Here is a 22,383-nt window from a genome sequence, read left to right as displayed (position 1 = left end):
AAGAAAATAGTTACCTCTAGAGGGTAGGATATGAAATACAAAAGAAGAAATCTTCAGAAGTATCATGTATTATTTCTTAAGCTACCTAGTGAGTATGAGGGTTATCTGTTTTATTCTTATTTGCTAAACTGTACATATACATTAATGTACTCATTATGTATATTTAATAAAATATAAAAGTAATTTTAAAGAGTCAATTGCATTAGCAGTACTAAAATATCCATGATATATATTTGTTGGCAAACATCCAAAAAATCACTTCAAATTTAACTGATTTCTATTTAATTGTTAGTTTTTAAAATAGAGTAAAATTAACTTATACAGTTATACTGACAGATTTTCTCAGTAGATGTTGGCCTGCTTTTTAAAGAGCATATTCCTCCTCCTTCCATCAGAATCTAGGAGAAAACCAAAATGTTAACAATTCCTAAGTATACATAATAATATTCACTTATATCTACCCTATTTATACCACCAATTCATTTTATAGTACTTTTCTTTTACATTACTTCAGTTCAACTTTTTTTTTTTTTTTTTTTTTTTTTTTTTTTTTTTTGAGATGGAGTCTCTCTCTGTCCCCAGGCTGGAGTGCAGTGGCACCATCTCGGCTCACTGCAAGCTCCGCCTCCTGGATTCACGCCATTCTCCTGCCACAGCCCCCCGAGTAGCTGGGACTACAGGCGCCCGCCACCACGCCCGGCTAATGTTTTATTTTTTTTTTTAGTAGAGACAGGGTTTCACCATGTTAGCCATGATGGTCTCGATCTCCTGACCTCATGATCCACCCGCTTCGGCCTCCCACAGTGCTGGGATTACAGGCTTGAGCCACCGCGCCCGGCCAACATGGTTTATTTTTAAATCACAAAGAAAAATTAGCCTGTGGTGAACAATAAAATGAAATTTAAATTGGTTTTAAAACAACAAGCAACAGAAGAGACACTTGCCAAGAAATGAATTACTGAGAAAAAGGAAAAGCTTCAGATAATCATAGTAAATGCAGCTGAACAAAGACAAACATATTAAGGCAATTTGGAAATTTGTTATTCTTTATTTAATTTCCTAAGTTAGATCATCAGTCATTTGTTTTCAGGTTTTTAAAATAATAAAAGCTCTTAGAGGTATAAATTTATATAGAACACACCTTTGGTTTTGGTTTCCATCACTTTCTATGTATTTGTACTTTATTTTCATTTCCTTTCTCAAACAAAGCAAAGAAACCCTGAGTGTTTCTTTATTTCCAGGATGTTAAGGGAAGTTAAGTATCTTTTTAGTTGATTTCAATTTTATCAAATTTTGATTAGAGAATGTACCTATGAATCTCTCCTTAGATAAATTTCTTAGATTTTCTTTATGGCTTACTATATGAATTATGTTTGCAAATGTACCATGGGCTTATAAAAATTTTTTTCTATATATTCTCTATTAGTAGGATATAGAATTTTACATATATAGAATAAAGGAGAAACTGTCTAGCTGCTTCCCAAACCTGACTCCCTTTTTCTTGGACATACAGCTAGACTGTATTTCCCAACCTCCCTTGGAATTAGTTTAGACATGTTACTTAAGTTCTGGTCATAAGCAGAAGTAATGTATACTACTGCCGGTCCTGGTCCATAAAAATCTTCCCCACAATCCTCCACTTCCTTTTCCCCTCTGCTCTCTGGTGACAATAAACTGGAAGCCACCAGTTTAGGGCCTGAATAACTACATGAAGCAGAGCCCCTTCCCTAACCCCTCTATCTTATCATTTAAAAACCTTTTCTCTTCAACTCATGACACATTCAACTCCCTTGCAACAAGAACACAAAACTTTCAAGAAAGCTATGGAGACCCCAAGGCAGGTCTGCACTCCACTACCTACTTCAGATCTGTTTGAGAAGGACAGCAAAGATCTTCCCAAAGGACAAGACACTAAGTTATTCACGAACGTCCTCCATCCTCCAGGATGGCAAGCCTTCACAATGCATACCCAGCAGGATTTTATAGTTGTTGTGGATCAGAAAATCTGCATCTCCTATTTTTCTCTTTTCTGAATGGGCTTTTTATTGCATTTATATGGTCTTTGCTCCAATAGTATATATGTTTTCTTAATGTATGTATATCGCTATCTGTTTGCTTTCAACCTTTATTATATTCTAGATACGCTGCTTATAAACTATATTGATTTTTTCTCCATAATTTGATATTCTTTGAATATTGAAAAGAATTCATGTTCAATATATTTATTCATATTCAATATGTTAATTGCTAAGTGGGTTTCATTCCTTACACTGTATATAGAATTGCTATTTCATTTCTTCCCATCTTGATCAGGTTTCCTAGTGTGACATCATCACTCTTGAATTTTGTTCTACCACGGCGCCACTTCTCTAGTGATTACCTTCCCATGTTAACAATTGTATTTAAACTTTATTCCTCTACTAAACCTTTAAAATTAAATAATTATACTCCTCCAACACTTTGTTCTTTCCTATTCTCTTCCACTCCCACTAAAGGTTCTTGAGAACAACACACGTCCCCATTCAAGAGGCTTGTTCTGTTTGCTTGTTTTAGCCTGTATGTCTCTTCATCAATTCTTCCTTAGCAGAAGCTACCTGTTTTAATTTTACCTAACCCATGGGCAGGTGCAACCCAGCCCTCTTTCTACTCCTACCCCTTCATTCCATCCCATTGGTGACTCCTGCCTTGGCCCCTCTGGTAGAACCTAATTTTAGTCAGGGTTCCACTGCACCTTTGGCCATGGCCAGGCATCACAATGTAAAAGTCCCCACACCTGCTCTACCCAAAGAATTCCTCATAGCACCTGATTCCCCTTGGGCTACACCAATGGACTTTTTTCTTTTCTGACTAGTTCTAGCTACATTCAAGCTGCCAGCTTTCTAGACATAGGTGTAGTCAAATAGAATTTGTTTTTGAAGTATTATATTTTGCTGATAATTCATATTTTGGGAGGATAAATCTATATTATTCATATTTGGGAAAATATGAATTATTTAAAAGAATAACAGGACAGCTTCCAACACTACTGACCACATTCTCCTCCTTTTTCTTTCCTATGACACTAGTACTCCTCAAACCTCTCTAGTAGCTCATTCTCAGCCTCCTTTTCTGGTTCCTCTTCTACTTCATACCCTCCAACCTGAAATGTGCCTTCTCAGGAATTTGACAATTTTTGTTCTTATTCTATACACTTTCTCTCGAGAATCATACACTTGGATGTAGTCAATTATCTCCTATTCATTAAAGTCTAAAAAATCTCTTCTGACCTCAAGCCCTGTATATATAATTGTCTACTATACATCTCCACATAGATCACAGGTTTTTCAGAAGATCCTCACTTGAGCTCAGTGGGTCAAACTTCTCTCTCTCAGAAATCTGCTCCTCCTCTGAATCAGGGTGATGTTAGGTATTGTTTTTAAAAAGTATATTACAAAATGTATAATGCTAAACACAATCATTTCTCTCTTGTGTAATAATCTAAAGTGAGTGTTTCTGGTAAGCAGGCAATTTGCCTCCATGTAGTGATTCAGAGACCCAGTCCTTTCCATCTTGTGGCTCCATTATCCCTTGGGGCCTCACTACCATCTAGCCATCAAAAGAAAGACAGCATGGAAAAATAATTCCCTTTTCTTATAAGCCTTGACCTAAAATGATGCACATCACTTTTCCCTAATATTTCATTAGTGAGATCTAGCCATATGGCCACATGTACATGGACGGATGGTTAGGAAACATGTTCCTTGGCTGGGAAGCCATTTCACAGTGGTAGCTCTATTCTATTAAAAAGGGTACATTCTACAAAAAAGGGTACATGAATTTTGATGGAGTTAACCTTTCCTGCCACCTCCTCCTATGGTTTCAATCTCGTTCAGTAGCACAATCCCATCAACTACCCATTTACTCAAATCATAAATAAATCTAGGTCTTCCTCAATTTCTTCCTTCTTCCTTAACTAATCACCAATCACCAAGTACTATCAATTCTAGAGCTAATCTTCTCTTCTCTCACTTTCATCCTTACTGCTATTATAAAACTTCAAGCTCTCATTATTTCTTCCCCTAACTTGAGTTGTTCCACTTATCAAATCCCTCCTCATTGTTGCTAGAGTCAACTTTTTTATTACTCTGACATCATCATATTCCTCTGCTAAAATTTGTTTAGTGGATCTCTGTTTAACAATCAAGAATTGGCCGGGCGCGGTGGCTCACGCCTATAATCCCAGCACTTTGGGAGGCCGAGGCGGGTGGATCACCTGAGGTCGGGAGTTTAAGACCTGCCTGACCAACATGGAGAAACCCCGTCTCTGCTAAAAATACAAAATTACCCAGGCATGGTGGCACATGCCTGTAATCCCAGCTACTCAGGAGGCTGAGGCAGGAGAATCGCTTGAACCCAGGAGGCAGAGGTTGCGGTGAGCTGAGATCGTGCCATTGCACTCCAGCCTGGGCAAAAAGAGCAAAACTCCGTCTCAAAAATAAATAAATAAATAAATAAAAATAAAAACCAACAATCAAGAATTAAACTGTTATATATCATACAAGGCCATTTATGACCTGCCTCTTTGTATTGTCCAGAATTACCTAGGCCACTCCTGCGCCTCTTATCATTAGTATTATAAATAGTAGCTATAACAATAACTAGAATGAAACAAGGTACTTGAAATTTCTAAAACAGGCTGTACTCTGACATCTTAGTTTATCTATGTTGCTCCTTCTTCACAATTTGACCATTTGGTAAACAACTTATTGATACTGTGCTCAAAAGTTACCTCCTCCATCACATCTTCCTCCTGTTTACACATGAAACTTAGAAGTGTCTTTTACTAATAACCCAAAACAAACTTCAAGCAGTTGATCTAAATGTATTATATTTTTGTCTCTTTCTGACTAGCCATTAGATGAAGACTTCTTAAAGACGGGTTGCATGTCCTTTCATCTCTGTACCTTGCAGAGTCTAGTGCAAACAGAATATAATCTTGAGAACAAAGCACCATTTTATCCCCAGTGTCTAGCACACAGGAAACATTCAATAAGTGTATATGAATTCATGATATGTACTCAATAAATATTTATTGAAGAAAAAAGGGAAAACAGTATAGCTGAAAATATCAAATCAGATAAGACAGATAGTTGAATCTTAGCTTGAGAGTGTGACCTCAAACAAGTTATCTAATCTCTCTAAATTTCAATCTCTTTTGCTGTGAAGACTTTAGCAACTCAGGCTCCTATAGATTAGAAATAAACTACATAAAGTTCCTAGCACTATTGTAAAAATTACAACCTTATGATAGCAAGGGATTATAATATTACATAACCAGTGTTTATAGATATTTCAATAGTATGGCAAATATAAAATTATGTAGTAGATTGAAACCCAAAGCATTTTCATGTTGAAAGATGATATGGTTTGGATCTTTGGATGCCCCCCAGCAAATCTCATGTTGAATTATAATCCCCAGTGTTGGAAATGGGACCTGGTGGGAGGTGACTGAATCATGGGAAATAGTTTCTCCTGAATGGTTTTGTACCCTCTCCCTTGGTACTTCCTTTACAATACTGAAGTCTGTTCTCATGAGATCTGGTTGGTTAAAAGTGTGTGGCACCTCCCGCCTCACTCTCTCTTGCTCCTGCTTTTGCTATTTGAGATGCTTCACACCCACTTCACCTTCCACCATAACTGTTATTTCCTGAGGTTTCCCCAGAAGTCAATCTGATGCCACAATCCTGCTTCCTATACAGCATGTGAAACCGTGAGCCAATTAAATCTCATTTCTTTATAAATTACCCAGTCTCAGGTATTTCTTTATAGCAATGTGAGAACAGACTAATATAGAAAATTGGTACCAGGAGTGGAGTTTTGATATAAAGATACCTGAAAATGTGGAAGGAATTTTGGAACTCGGTAATGGGCAGAAGTTGGAAGAATGTGGCAGGCTCAGAAGAAGACAAGAAGAAAATAAGGGAAAGTTTGGAACTTCGTAAAGACTGGTAGTTGAATGGTTATAACAAAAAAGGCTGAAAATGCTGGTAGTGATATTGATAGTGAAGTTCAGGCTGAGGAGGTCTCAGATAGAAATGAGGAACTTATTGGGAACTGGAGCAAAGGTCACTTTTGTTATGTGTTAGCAAAGAACTTGGCAGTATTGTGCCCCTGCCCTAGGGATCTGTGGAACTCTGAACTTGAAGGTGATTAATTTAGGATATCTGGCAGAAGAAATTTCTAAGCAGCAAAGCATTCAAGACATGGACCAGCTGCTTTATATGAACAGCCTATGTTCATATGTGTGAGCAAAGAAATGATAAAAAAAACTGGAACTTATATTTAAAAGGGAAGCAGAGCATAAAAGTTTGGAAAATTTGCAGCCTGGCCATGTGGTAGAAAATAAAAGCCCATTTTCCAGGAAGGAATTCAAGCAGGCTGCAGAAATTTGCATAAGTAAAAACGAGCTAAGTGCTAATAGCCAAGACAATGGGGAGAAGGTCTCAATGGCATTTCAGAGACCTTCATGGCAGCCCGTCCTATCACATGCCTGAAGGCCTAGGAGGGAAGAATGGTTTCCTGGGCCAGGCTCAGGGCCCTGCTGCTCTGTGCAGCCTCAGAACACTGCTCCCTGTATCCCAGTCACTCCAGCTCCAGCCATGGCTCAAAGGGGCCCAGGTACAGCTCAGTCTGCTGCTTCACAGGATGCAAGCTGTAAGCCTTGAACCTTCCATGTGGTGTTAAGCCTGTGGGTACACAGAGTGTAAGATTTAAGGCTTGAGAGACTCCACCTAGATTTCACAGGATGTACGGAAAAGCCTAGACGTTCAGGCAGAAGTCTGTTGCACAGGTGGACCTCTCATGGATAACCCCTACTAGGGCAGAGTGGAGGGGCAATGTGGGATTGAGCCCTCCCACAAAGTCCCCAATGGGGCACTGCCTAGTGGAGCCATGAGAAGAGGACCACCATCCTTCAGACCCTGGAATGGTAGATACACCATCAGCTTGCACCTAACTCCTGGAAAAGCCACAGGCACTCAGCACCAGCCCACGAAAGCAGCCACAGGGGCTGAACCTTTCAAAACCACAGAGGCGGGGCTGCCCAAGGCTTTTGGAATCCACCTCTTACACCAGTGTGTCTGGATGTGAGATATACAGCCAAGGGAAATTATTTTGGAGCTTTAAGACTTATGGCTGCCCTGTTGAGTTTCAGACTAGCATGGGGCCTATAGCCCCTTTCTTCTGGCCTATTTCTCCCTTTTGGAATGTAAATATCTACCCAATGCTTGTGCCCCCATTGAATCCTGGAAGTAACTACCTTGTTTTTGATTTTACAGGCTCATAGCTGGAAGGGACTTGCCTTGTATCAGGTGAGACTTTGAACTTTTGAGCTAATGCTGGGATGAGTTAAGACTTTGGAGAACTGTTGGAAATGCATGATTTTATTTTGCAATGTGAGAAGGACATGAGATTTGGGGGGCTGGGGGTGGAAAGATATGGTTTGGATCTATCTCCCTGCCAAATCTCATGTCAAATTATAATCCTGAGTGTTGGAGGTGGGGCTTGGTGGGAGGTGACTGGATCATGGCAGGGCAGCAATTTCTCTTGAATGGTTTAGCACCATCCCTCTTGGTGCTGTCCTCATGCTAGTGAGTTTGTTTTCCTGTGATCTGGTCATTTAAAAGTCTGTGGCACCTTCCTACTCATTCTCTCTTGTTCCTGTTGCTGCCTTGTGAGACTCCTTGTTTCCCCTTTGCCTTCTGCCATAATTAAAAGTTTCCTGAGGCCTCCCCAGAAACCAATCAGATGCCATCATCATGCTTCCTGTATAGCCTGCAGAAGCATGAGCCAACTAAACCTCTTTTCTTTATAAATTGCCCAGTCTTAGGTATTTCTTTATAGCAATGCAAGAATGAACTAATACAGAAATTTTGTAATACTTAAAAAATGTGTTTAAAATGTCCTCAAGATTGTTTTGTCTCATATAAAGCATGTAACAGTCTCTGAAAACGTTTTTATTGCTAGATCTAAAATATAATTTCCTCAGAATAAAAAAGTGTAAGACAAAGAGTCCATCCCAAAAAATTAATGAATAAATGTTAATCTTAAATCAAAGTGAACGCTAAATACAGTAATACGATATGGTAATACAAACTGACTTAATTGAGAAGATAATGTGAGACTGTGCTTTACCTCATCAAGTCCCAAGTCCCATGACTGCTTATAGTGCAATTCTTCTGAAGGTATATTTCCCCTAAGGATTATAAATACACAGTATTAAAGTTTGTTGTATTCCCTCTGGGAATTAATGTTCTAAATTAGAGTTCCCAAACTTGGCTTCAGATCGGAATTATATGGGAAGCTTTCTTAAAAATAAAGATTCATAAGCTCCAGGCCAAAGAGCCCACCTATTATGTGCAGGTCAAACTTGGTATTCTATAGTTTAAAATCACTCCCTCAAGTAATCTGGACCTTCAGTCAGGATTGAGAACCATGTTCTAAATTGCTTTCATAAGGTACATTTAAAACTCAAGGCCTAACATGATTTTTTCACTCATAAATTTCTAGATATTGGGAGATTTAACAACAAAGATACAAAGTTGTCAATTTTATGAAATGTTTTGTAAGTCTATGTTTTAATTAATGTGTATGTGCCAATCCCACTAAAATTACATCGTTTTATCAATCAATATTTTTAATAACTCCACAAGAAATCACTTCCAGAATAAAAATTTATTCTAGTTCACGATTTCCAATCAGAAAGATTTGTCTAAATTGCAATTATTACCAAGAAAGTTAGGACTATTCAGAAACTAGTAGCTAAAATAAAGTTTTCTTTAGTTACTTATAATTGCAGGCCAGTATTCACAGAAGTCTGGAAGGCAGCTTCCAAACTCTAAGGAATAAATTTAATATCAACACATAATGGATGAGTGTAAAAATCTCCTTAAATTCAGAACATTTTGTACACCAGCTGCAAGAAGAGAAAGAAAAATCTGGTATAACATAACTGTTTTCAATGTATGGGTAGAGGAGATTGTAATCTTGAACACGGAGAAAACATGGAGTCTCTGAGAGGTAAATGTTGGCAATGAGGAGAGTGCTCTATCCCTAAAATGTACACTGTCCTATAAACTGCTGATATGCTTCCTTATGCCACTAACATCTGAATTCTATCACTCCCTGTAGTGATTCTATACCAACCAAGCAAGAAACCTTCCCATTGAGAGCTGTCTGAAAGTAAGAAAACATGCTTTTTCATGTCAGACTTCCTATACATGTTCCCTTTCTATTTATTACTTTAAGTTAATAAATTGATATTCTGGCAGATATGAGTTTCTTGGACGCATTAAGTCAGTTTCCTCAAACCTAATCAACACTAATATTCAGATAAGAAAGTATTTGGGAGCTGGTAAATATGAGCACCACACTCTCAACTGGGGTGATATTATCAACACTACGACTCCTGGTAAGACTGCTTTGAGACAAGTTGCCTGCCCACCCTCAGATGGCAATACGCCTACCTCACTTTGCATCAATTCAACCTTCATCATGCATCATACTAGATCTTGATTTGTATTCCCCAGATTTCCCTAAAAACTTACATAGAGTTTGCTGGATATTTCTGAATACTTTTCTGTGGTGTCTTCTCTTGGTAATCATTTTCAAGTTTTCCTTAAAAAATAAAAGTATGCACTGAGTTAAAAATTTAGCATAGTCTATTTTCATTTTTTTAATTCAAAGAATATTAACATGACATGTACAGAGGAAAACCACTGGTCCACAATGTTATATAATAGGAAGCCATTCTATTTTTGGTTTCATTTTCTTCCAAACACATAAACACACATACAAATATATAGATGTGTGCGTATATAGATATACAAATATATATACTAAAACTGAAAGAAAAAAAGAATATGTAATTACATTTTCCATGTACAATACCAACCTTTTCTTTCAGAGCTGCTTGGGTAGTAATCGTTCTCAAAAGATGTACTAAGATCATTTCTTTCATTTTTATTGTACTCTCTCTGATTCTTCTTGTTTGGCTGACATTTTTCTGGATAACTTGTTTTATTCAAAGTTGAATTACTAAAAGTCAACTCTGGAACTGTAAAAATGTTTCTAATGCATCTGTCAGTGACACGGTTTTTATCAGAATGAGTGACTACACAAATATCTCCCATACTATCATAATCACACTTGTTAAATGTTTTCTTTATCTTTTGCTGATCTATGTTTAATACATTGATCATATTTTGACTAACAAAAGAGTCAGAATTCTCTGATAGAAAGTTAGGAGTAGACTGGTTCACATCTTCAAGAAAATTTGAAACTTTCTTTCCATTTTTCCTCCAAATATGCTGTATGGAGTGTTTTTCAGTAATGTAGTCTGACTGTCTTATTTCATCCATGCTTCTACAATCTTCATCCATAATTACAGTAGGGCATTTAGTAAGTAAATTCCTATTTCCTAGACTTCTGAAAAAACAAAAACATATTTAGCAAGAAAAGAAGAATTATTTGCATTTAGAAACACTTACTTTCAATTCTTAGAGGACATATTGAGTTGCTACTAACATTTACCTAGACCATGTTTTTATTTTTATATTTAAATAAATAATATTGCTTTGGATGAAAATTTGTCTAATGTGCTCTTCTAATGACTTATTGAGTATAAAAATAATCTACAGTCAGTTTTTTATTACAACATGAAATGTTAGCATGTGGTTTAATTAAAACATGACCAACCTATAGTATATCTTCTGTAATAAAATCTAAAGAATAAACTAGACAACGATTATATGTCACTGCTGTTCCATTTAACCAGAGAAAGATGTTTTGAAGACTGTGCAGAGAAAATTTATCATCAATGTTAAAATATAAAATCAAATAGTTGTGAGACATTATAACATATTTTTCAACCTAATATGGATATAAAAACAATTATAAAGTTCCCAAGGAAAAGCAATATAAATACAAATGTGTATATAAGTAATAAAACCAAGAGATAAGGAGAATTAGATAAAAACTAATTTGATGAATTAGATAGCTTGTAAGTTCTATTCTAATGCAGAAATAATAATTCTAGGTTAAGTCCAATTTGTGTACAAGAATCAAAGCTATAATGGAAAATAATTACAAATCAAGATGGTTCTTATTTTCAGTGACTATCTACAAATTTATTTGGAAGTGAGTTGTTCCAGAGGTTGGAGGTATCAAAAAACTTAGAAAACACACACACACACACACACACACACACACACACACAGAGATTGCTAAAACTCTGATTTCCAGTCTTATTTTTAAGTTACTTATCAAATATTTGATGATCACCTACTCTGTTTCAGGTACTAGGCCATGTATTGGCAACAGAGAGATAAAAGAGCTCAGTTTGTTGTTAAAGAGAGAAATTAATGTTTTACCCATGAATGTTCACAGCTCATGATCCAACATTGTTTCTCAATGAGGGCCTTACTGGTGTTTTAAACAGAATGACGTTATTTTGCTATACCAAAAGACATAGTATATACTATGCACTAATATACACCATTAACATAAGGAAAATATCTGTTACTCTACATAATAGAGGTAAGTGTACTTTATAAGATATTAAGCACACTATAAATGTAAATCTTTTTTATTATTATTATTCTTTGAATAGTTTTTGGGAAACAGATGGTGTTTGGTTACATGAATAAGTTCTTTAGTGGTGATTTCTGAGATTTTGGTGCACCCATTACCCGAGCAGTGTACACTGTACCCAATGTGTAGTCTTTTATCCCTCACCCCTCCCCTACCCTCTACCGGAGTCCCCAGAATCCATTATATCAATCTTTTGTGTGTGTGTGTGTGTGTATGAGACGGAGTTTTGCTCTTTTCATCCAGGCTGGTGTGCAGTAGTGCAATCTTGGCCCACTGCAACCTTTTCTTCCTGAGTTCAAGCAATTCTCCTGCCTCAGCCTCCTGAATAGCTGGGATTACAGGTGTGTGCCACCACACAACTGTAATGATTTTTGTATCATTACATTTTTTAATCAAAAATCAGCCTGGCTGATTTTTATATTTTTAGTAGAGACAGGGTTTCACCATGTTGGCCAGGCTGATCTCAAACTCCTGACCTCAGGTGATCCCCCCGCTTCGGCCTCCCAAAGTGCTGGGATTATAGGTGTGGGCCACCAAGCCAGGCCCATTATATCAATCTTATGACTTTATGTCCTCAAAGCTTAGCTTCCACTTATAAGTGAGAACATAACAATGTTTGGTTTTCCATTCCTGAGTTACTTCAGTTAGAATAATGGTTTCCAACTCCATCCAGGTTGCTGTGAATGCCATAATTTCATTCCTTTTTACGGCTGAGTAGTATTCCATTGTGTGTGTGTGTTGTGTGTGTGTGTGTGTGTGTGTATTTTCTTCACCCACTCATTGGTTGATAGGCATTTAGGCTGGTTCCATATTTTTGCAGTTGTGAATTGTGCTGCCATAAACATGCACATGTAAGTGTCTTTTTCATATGACTGATTTTCCTCTGGGTAAATACCCAGTAGTGGGATTGCTGGATCAAATGGTAGTTCCACTTTTAGTTCTTTAAGGAGTCTCCATACTGTTTTCCTTAGTGGTTGTACTAGTTTACATATCCACCAGCAGTGTAAAAGTATTCCCTTTTCACCACATCCATGCCAACCTCTATTATTTTTTCATTTTTTAATTATGACCATTCTTGTAGGAGTAAGATGGTTATTGCATTGTGGTTTTGATTTGCATTTCCTCCATCTTTAGTGATGTTGAGCATTTTTTCATATGTCTGTTGACCATTTGTATATCTTCTTTTGCAAATTGTCTATTCATGTACTTAGCCCATTTTTGATGATATTACTTCTTTTGTTCTTGCTGATTTGTTTGAGTTCCTTGTAGATTTTGGATATTAGTCCTTTGTCAGATGCATAGCTTGGGAAGATTTTCTCCCACTTTCTGGGTTGTCTGTTTACTTTGCTGATTATTTCTTTTGCTGTGCAGATTTTTGTTTTAATTAGGTCCCATTTGTTTATTTTTGTTTTTGTTGTATTTGCTTTTGGTTCTTGGTCATGAACTCTTCGCCTAAGCCAATGTCTAGAAGAGTTTTTCCAACGCTATCTTCTAGAATTTTTATGGCTTCATGTCTTAAAGTTTTTGATCAATCTTGACTTGATTTTTATATAAGGTGAGATGAGGATCCAGTTTCATACTACATGGGGCTTGCCAACGATCCCAGCACCATTTGTTGAATAGGGTGTTCTTTCCCCACTTTATGTTTTGGTTTGCTTTGTCGAAGATCAGCTGACTTTAAGTATTTGGCTTTATTTCTGGGTTCTCTATTCTGTTCCATCTGTCCACATACCTATTTTTATACCACTGCCATGCTGTTTTGGTAACTATAGTCCTGTAGTATAGTTTGAAGTCAGGTAATGTGATGCCTCCAGATTTGTTCTTTTTGCTTAGTCTTGCTTTGGCTCTGTGGGGTTTTTGGGGGTCCTTATGAATTTTAGGATTTTTTTCTAGTTCTGCAAAGAATGGTGGTATTTTGATGGGAATTGCGCTGAATTGATAGATTGCTTTTGGTAGTATGGTCATTTTTACAATATTGATTCTACATATCCATGAGCATGGGATGTGGTTCCATTTGTTTGTGTCATCTATGATTTCTTTAAGAAGTGTTTCTAGTTTTTCTTGTAGAGATCTTTCACCTCCTTGGTTAGGTATATTTCTAAGTATTTTATTTTTTGCAGCTGTTGTAAAAGGGGTTGAGTTCTTGATTTGATTCTCAGCTTAGTCAATGCTGATGTATAGTGCTACTGCATTGTGTACATTGATTTTGTACCCTGAAACTTTACTGAGTTCATTTATCATATCTAGGAGCTTTTTGGATGAGTCTTTAGGGTTTTCTAGGTATACTATTATGTCATTGGTGAACAGCAACAGTTTGAGTCCCTCTTTATCTATTTGGATGCCCTTAATTTCCTTCTCTTGTCTGATTGCTCTGGCTAGGACTTCCAGTACTATGTCAAACAGAAGTGGTGAACTCTTGTCTCATTGTTCTGGCTAGGACTTCCAGTACCATGTAGAATAGAAGTGGTGAAAATGGGCACCTTGTCTTGTTCCAGTTCTGGGGGGGAATGCTTTCAACTTTCCCCCATTCAGTATAATGCTAGCTGTGGGTCTGTCATAGATGGCTTTTATTATCTTAAGGTATGCCCCTTTTATGCTGATTTCGCTGAGGGTTTTAATCATAAAGTGATGCTAGATTTTGTAAAATGCTTTTCTGCATCTATTGAAATGATCATATAATTCTTGTTTTTAATTCTGTTTATGTAGTGTATATTTATTGACTTATGTATGTTAAACCATCCCTGCATCCCTGGTATGAAACTCACTTGATCATGATGTATTATCTTTTGGATATGCTGTTGGATTCAGTTAGCTAGTATTTTGTTGAGGATTTCTGCATCTATGTTCATCAGGAATATAGGTCTGTAGTTTTCCTTTTTTTTTTTTTTTTTTTTGTTATGCCTTTTCCTGGTTTTGGTATTAGGGTGATACTAGCTTCACAAAATGATTTAGGGGGGATTCTCTCTTTATCTTTTGGAATAGTTTCAGTAGGATTGGTACCAATTCTTCTTTGAATGGCTGATAAAATTCAGCTGTGAATCCATCTGGTCCCAGACTTTTTCTTTTGTTGGTAAGTTTTAAAATTACCATTTCAATCTCACTACTTGCCATTGGTCTGTTCAGAGTTTCTGTTTCTTCCTGGTTTGACCTTGGAGGGTTGTATATTTCCAGGAATTTATCAATCTCCTGTAGGTGTTCTAATTTGTATGTGTAAAGGGGTTCATAGTAGCCTTGAATAATCGTTTGTATTTCTCTAGTATCAGTTATAATATCTCCCATTTTGTTTCTAATTGAGCTTATTTGGGTCTTCTCTGTTCTTCGTTAATCTTGCTAATGGTCTATCAATTTTATCTTTTTAAAGAACCAGCTTTTCATTTCATTTATCTTTTGTATTGTTTTTTCTGTTTGTTCTGCTCTGATCTTTGTATTTCTTTTCTTCTGCTGGGTTTGGGCTTGGTTTGTTCTTGTTTCTCTAGTTCCTTGAGGTGTGACCTTAGATTGCCTATTGTGCATTTCCAGACTTTTTGGTGTAGGCATTTAATGCTATTAACTTTCCTCTTAGCACCACTTTTGCTGTATTCCAGAGATTTTGATAGGTTATGTCACTACTACTGTTCAGTTCAAAGAATGTTTGGATTTCTGTTTTGATTTCATTGTTGACCTAAAGATCATTTAGGAGCAGATTATTTAATTTCCAGGTATTCGTACAGTTTTCAGGGTTCCTTTTGGAGTTGATTTCCAATTTTATCCCACTGTGATCTGAGAGAGTACTTGGTATAATTTTTTTTCTTAAATTTACTGAGACTTGTTTTGCAGCCTATCATATGGTCTATCTTGGAGAATGTTCCATATACTGATGAAAAGAATGTATATTCTGCAGTTTTTGGGTACAATATACTGTAAATATCTGTTAAGTGCATTTGTTCGAGGGTACAGTTTAAGTCCATTGTTTCTTTGTTGACTTTTTGTCCTGATGACCTCTCTAATGTTGTCAGTGGAGTACTGAAATCCCCCACTATTATTTGCCATCTATCTCATTTCTTAGGTCTAGTAGTAATTGTTTTATAAATTTGGAAGCTCCTACGTTAGGTGCATGTATATTTAGGATTGTGACATTTTCCTGTTGTACTAATCCTTTCATCATTATATAATGTCCTTCTTTGTCTTTACTTTTGGTTTCTGTTTGCATGGAATATCTTTTTCCACCTCTCCACCTTAAGTTTATGTGAGTTCTTATGTGTTACATGAGTCTCTTGAAGACAACAGATACTTGGTGGATGGATTTTTACTCATTCTGACATTCCGTATCTCTCAGGTGGAGCATTTAGGCCATTTATATTCAATGTTAGTACTGAGATGTGAAGTACTTTTCTATCCATCATTTAGTTGTTGCCTGGATATCTTGGTGTTTTTTTTTCACTGTTATTGTTTTACAAGCCCTGTGAAATTTATGCTTTAAGGAGGTTCCATTTTGGTATATTTTATGGTTTTATTTCAAAATTTAGAACTCCTTTTAGCATTTCTTGTAGTGCTGGCTTGGTAGTGGTGAATTCTCTCAGCATATGTTTGTCTGAAAAATACTTTATCTCACATTATGAAGCTTAGTTTCAATGGATATAAAATTATTGACTTTTAATTACTTTGTTTAAGAAGGCTAAAGATAGGATCCCAGTCCCTTCTGACTTGTAGGGTTACTGCTGAGAAATCTCTTGTTAATCTTATAGGTTTTCCTTTGTAGGTTACCTGATGCTTTTGCCTCACAGTTCTTAAAATTCTTTCCTTTGCCTTGACTTTAGATAACTTGATGACTATGTGCCTAGGTGATTATCTTTTTGTGATGAATTTCCTGGGTGTTCTTTGAGCTTCTTGTATTTGAATATCTAGATCTCTAGTAAGACTAGGGAAGTTATCCTTGATTATTCCCTCAAATAAGTTTTCCAAACTTTTAGATTTCTCTTCTTCCTCAGGAACACTGATTATTCTTATGTTTGGTTGTTTAACATAATCCCAAATTTCTTGAAGGCTTTGTTCATTTATTTTTTATTAATTAGTTTTTCTTTGTCTTTACTGGATTGGGTTAATTCAAAAGCCTTGTCTTCAAACTCAAGTTCTTTCTTCTACTTGTTTGATTCTATTGTTGAAACTTTCCAGTGTATTTTGTATTTCTCTAAATGCATCTTTCACTTACAGAAGTTGTAATTGTATTTTCTTTATGACATCTATTTCTCTGGAGACCTTTTCATCCACATCTTTTTTTTTTTTTTTTAAATTTCCTTAAGTTGGTGTTCTCCTTTTTCTAGTACCTCCCTGAGTAGCATATTAATCAACCTTCTGAATTCTTTATCTGGCAATTCAGAGATTTCTTCTTGGTTTGGATCCACTGCTGGAGAGCTTAGTGTGGTCTTTTGGGGGTGTTACAGAAACTTGTTTTGTCATAGTACCAGAATTACTTCTCTGGTTCCTTGTCATTTGGGGGCACTGTTTCAGTGGAAAGATCTGGAACACAAGGGCTGCTGTTCAGATTCTTTTGTCCCACAGGGTGAGCCTTTGATGTGGTGCTCTCCCTCTTCCCCTACGGGTGGGGCTGCATGTGAGCCAGACTGCAGTGATTGGGTCTAGCCACCCAGCGAGGCTATCAGACTCCAAGGTGGTGCTGGGGAATGTCTGCAAAGAGTCCTGTGATGTGATGATGTGATCCATCTTCAGGTCTCCCGGTCATGGATACTAGCACCTGCTGCAGTGGAGGTGGCAGGGGAGTGATATGGACTCTGTGAGAGTCCTTGGTTGTGGTTTTGTTTAGTGCACTGGTTTTTTCAAATGCTGCTTATGCTAGTGGTGAAGCTGTCACATGAACAGACTCAGGACCTCTGGATAGCCAGGATGTTGCACATGGTAGAATTAGCTGTTATTTTCTCCTCCTTTGGAGCAGGCTTGTTCTGAGTTGCTGTAATGGAATGAGTTGGCTGGCCTCCAGTCCAGAGGTGGCACTTTCAAGAGAGCACCACCTGTGGTAGTGGAAGGGGTATAAAAGTTTGCCCTACATTGGCCAGGATAAATTTTCAGGTTTCTCAAGCGATAGGTGGGGCCATAGAGTTCCCAAGAGTTTATGTGTTTTGTCTTTGGCTACCAGAGTGAGGGGAAAAAAAATCAGGTAAAGGCAGAGTTAGAAAGGTGTGTGCTCAGACCCTCCTTGGGCAGTGCTTGCTTCAGCCACTGTGGGGGGTGGGGGTGGTTCTCAGGCCAATGAAGTTATGTTCCACAAAGGATAATGGCTACCTCTGCTTCATCATACAATTTATCACTGAGAGAAAGCCTCTAGTGATAGGCTTCTCCCAGCTCCCACACAGCGAGTAAAGCCTGATTCACTCTCACCATGCCCACCAACAATGCCAAGTTTACATCCAGGCAGGGGGCACACAGTGCTGAGATCGTGCTCCAGGCTATAAGCCTCCCCACTAAGAAAGCAACCAGGGCTCCCAGGTCTTGCCGCTCCCTGTCTACCCACACTGCTGGCTGCAGCTTCTGCACTCATATCTGCACTTCCCATTTGCACCCCTCCGCCAAGATTCTGCTCATGAAAATTCATGTTTAGTCAAAATTATTACAGAGTTCAGTTAGAAGCTTCTTTCACCCTGTGGCCCCTCCTCAATTCCACTGGGTACCTTCCCCAAGGACCCCTGTGAGAGAAGGCCAGGCATGGCTTCCCTGAGCTCAAACTGGGGACAAGGAGTGCCTACAGGGCTCTTCCAGCTGCTGCTTCTACTTTTATATTTCGCTTAGCTCCCTACTTCCATTTCATCTCTAGGTAAGGTTAAATCCTTCTCCCGTAATCTGGATTTTCTGGTTCCCCAGTAGAGACATGTGTTTGGAAGCAAGCTATCCCCTCCCTCACACTTTGGGAACTGAATTTTTTGGCTGTCTCATGGAGTTGCAGAGCAAGCCACATCTTTCAAAGGGTCTTTGAATTCTTTTGGAGTACTTTTTGGAGTAAAAGTTCATGATGTGAGTCTTCACATACTGTTCTGTTCAAGTGGGAGCTGCATACTAGCCCTGTCTCCTATCTGCCATTTTCCAAAATCATGATTTTTAAAGGGTATTTTAAGCATCTGACTCAGTGGAATCACTAAGAGATGTGGACAATAGAGAAATGTAAAGTAGTTATTGCCAACAAGAAAGTTACAGTATAAAAAAGGAAGAAAAAAATTACAAAGTGACAGGTATTATCCTACAGTCAAATGCTAAAACAGTAAATGGAGGAAAGAAGAGATTCTTCTGCTTGAGAAAACTTAGGCAGATGGCGTCTGATTTGGGAACTAAAGTTGGGAAGGATTCTTACTTCTAGAGATGACAGAGAGCAATTATCCTAAAAAACTGAAAAGAATTAAGACAAGTCAGTTCAACTTTTTAAATAATTTATGTTTTCCTATAGATAAATATAAAATTCATTAAAAATTATGGACTAAAATTTTAATAAAAACATTCATTATCTAAATAAGCTTTTTATGTGTATTCAACAAATATTTAATGTGTCTATTATGTAGTAGGGAGACAACAGAGGTTATAGTCTAGTGAAGGATGATAATAAACAAATAAAAGAAAATGAACCACTAACAAATACAGTGGTTAAGAAACAAAGAAGTAAACAAATATAAAAGCTAATTACAAGTACTACCAGATCACATGGTGGGATGCCTTGTGTTGGAGGTCGTATTTCAGACACTTTGGTCAGGAAAGTCACTAGAGTAAGGAATTGATAAATACACTAACGATACAGAATGGTTAGATACATGAAAACAGGAATAAGTACACTGGATAAAAAGTAGAAATGCAAAATTTGCAGCATGTTTGAGAAACAGAAGAGGGTAAAGCTGGAATAGAATCAATGAAAGAACACTTATGACCTACAGCTATAAAGTACAAAAGGGCCCAGATTATGCAGAGCCTTGCTCTTGAGAAGAGCAATAAGAAATCATTGAAATAAATGTCCTGAGCACAAAAGTAAAATTGACATTTTGCCTTGGAAAACAGCAGTCTGACTTCTCAATGAATCTCCTGAAGAATGAATTTCAGGATCTCCATCTGACTAAAATGAAATAACAGGGGCCAGACTGACCCTACTAACTAATAAAATTTAAAAACTGGAGGATAGTTTCAAGATGGCTGACTCGAGGCATAGTACACTTTTCCACAAAGAATCAAAGTAGTCAGTAGATAGTCACACATCAAAGAGAATATGAAAGACAGCACACTGGAATTCATAGAAGTGATAGGAAACACCTGGGGCACAGAAGGAGAGGGAGGCTATGCAGATGGCTTAGCCTCCCTACAACAGCAGAGCCAGGAGAGGCTCCCCAGTGTGGGGAAAGGTTAAATGAGAGATCCCCAGCAGTCTACGTTCTTATCACAGACTCCTATAATCCTGGTCACATTAAAATCCCTCAACCCCCGTGGGCTCTGAGAATGGAATGGGAAGGTCCCCAAAGTCCCCAAGATGGCACTGCTGTAGTAAGGGAGTTAATGCCAGGTCCCACACAAACCTCAAATCCGAAGCAGCTGCTTCAGAGCATCATTTGATACCCTGGCCCCAACAGATGGTATCCTGCCCCAGGGCTCAAAAACCCTTGCATCTACATATCCCTGGAGCCCCACTGACATTTTCCCATGTCTACCTAGATGGGTGCAGCAGTAAGACACCAGTTGGACCCTGTGGATCAGCACAGCCCCCTAGTACTCTAGCCCACAGTGTCCTGCACACTAGGGAAAAGGTGGTATAGCACACCAGGAAGACTACCCCTGGTACAAAGGGTGCCACAACATGTGCTCCCCAGAGACAGAAACCTGACAGCCTGGGACTGCTATCACTTATAGCTCCCCCAGTTACAGGGCAGCCACACACTTGTACATGCGCTGAAGATAGGTTCTCCCCGCCAACTGCCACTGCCAAGGGTCAAAGCATGCTCTACCCAGAGCCTGAACTCTGCCTGCCTCAGGCAGCTACCAAAGGTAGAAATTGTCTCCCCCTAGCAGCAGAGCCACCTCACACTTGCAGGCCCCTGAAGACAGGCTTTCCCCACCCACTGCCTCTGCTGCCACTGCTACCCAGGCATACTGCTCAAGCACTGGGGACTAGCCTGCCCTGTTCACTACAGGCTACACCCATGCACCATCAGGAGGCCTGAGGACAGGCCCACCCAGCCTGGCACCATTCCTTCCATACACCCCTGCATCCGCCAAGTCCAAGCATGATGCTTGAGGCCCCAGGAATTGTCTTGCCCCATCAGCCACCCCTGATGCACACACATATACCACCAGGGGGCTTAATAACAGCCCCACACCACCTGCCACCTCCAGTGCCCTAGCATGCCTTCCAGAGTCCTGGGGCTTGTCCTGCCACACCCACCAAAGCCTGTGCCCATGTACACCATTGTAAGGACTTAAGAAGAGGCCTGCCTCACCTAGCACTAACCCCCAGTGCCCAAGCATACCACCTGGGGGTCTGGGGATCATCTTACTCCATTAGTTGCCCCAGGTACATGTGCACACCACCTGAGTCTAACAACAGACCCAGAAAACCTGCCACCAGTGCCCAATCTACCCATCCAGAGGCCTGGAGATTGCCCCATCCATCAACCACAGCTGGCATCTGTGCATTCCTTCCCAGGGCTTGAAAATGGGCTTGCCCAGCCTGCTGCTACCCTGCCAGCACCCACACACTCACACCACCCAGGAGCCTAGCTAGCCCAACCTGTCAAAGCTACCACTATCGCCAACAAATGCCACCTAGAAACCTGAGGGTTGTCCGTCCCACCACCATGACTATCATCACCCACACCACATACACTATATAGGGGCCCAAAGACTTACCCACCCACCTGGTCTGCCACTACCGCAACCAGAACCTGAGTAAGCTGCCAGGAGGACCAAGAATTGGCCCACCTGGATCTGTCAATGCCAGCACATAAACATGCTATTTAGAGACCCAAGAACAGTCATACTCAGTATGCAACTGCCACCACTGGGGCCAAAAGACTGTCCCACCTGGCACTCCATCCCCAGAAAAATCTCACCACAGCTTCCTCTAACAATTTTGTGGCCTAAGTCAGTGAGGAAATCAGCACTGACAGTGTGTACAGTTGAAGAAATTATACAAAGACTACATTACTGCATGTATCCAGAATCAAAATCCAAGTGTCCTACCCAACCAACTTTATGGATACACCTACAGGAAGTCTTCCCCTATGAAAGCCAATCCAAAAAATCAGAAGAAGAAACTATTACATCTGGTGCACATATATCAATAAAAGAACACAAACATGAAAAAGCAAGGAAATATGGCACCTTCAAAAGAACACAATAATTCTCCAACAACAGATTTTAACAAAAAATAAATTTATGAAATACCTGAAAAAGAATTCACAATCATGATATAAAAGAAGCTAAGTGAGATAACAAAGAACACAGATAAAAAAATCAAAGAAATCAGCAAAACAATTTAGAATATAAATGAGAAATTCACAGAGAGATATCACAAAAAAGAAGTCCTGGAACTGAAAAAGTCAATGAATGAAATGAAAAATACAATCAAGAGCATTAATAGATTAGATCAAACAGAAGAGTTTCAGAACTTAAAGATAGGTCTTTAAAAAAAAAGAAGAAGAAATGTAGAAAGACGTGACATATGAGACACCATAAAGTGACAAAATATTCAGATGTTGAGGGTCCCAAAAGGTGAAGAAAAGTTTAATAGTATAGAAA

General features: G+C 38.5%; 1 protein-coding gene across 1 annotated transcript in view; it reads right to left on the bottom strand.

The window, feature by feature from the left end:
* Nucleotides 1-259: 259 nt before the first annotated feature.
* Nucleotides 260-22,383, bottom strand: part of LOC105530226 (chromosome unknown open reading frame, human C12orf40) — a 62,220-nt gene continuing 40,096 nt past the window's right edge. The window contains exons 8-11 of the mRNA XM_011967635.1: nucleotides 9,932-10,461; nucleotides 9,585-9,654; nucleotides 8,173-8,233; nucleotides 260-398 (exon numbers count right to left, since the gene is read on the bottom strand). Coding sequence (XP_011823025.1) covers nucleotides 312-398; nucleotides 8,173-8,233; nucleotides 9,585-9,654; nucleotides 9,932-10,461 — 748 coding nt within the window. The 3' untranslated portion in view covers nucleotides 260-311. The remainder of the gene's footprint in view (nucleotides 399-8,172; nucleotides 8,234-9,584; nucleotides 9,655-9,931; nucleotides 10,462-22,383) is intronic.

Source organism: Mandrillus leucophaeus, unplaced genomic scaffold (genome assembly GCF_000951045.1).
Source record: "Mandrillus leucophaeus isolate KB7577 unplaced genomic scaffold, Mleu.le_1.0 Scaffold1199, whole genome shotgun sequence".
Classification (NCBI taxonomy): domain Eukaryota; kingdom Metazoa; phylum Chordata; class Mammalia; order Primates; family Cercopithecidae; genus Mandrillus; species Mandrillus leucophaeus.
The sequence above is the reverse complement of the archived record's forward strand: the minus strand, read 5'-3'. Positions and strand labels throughout refer to the sequence as shown.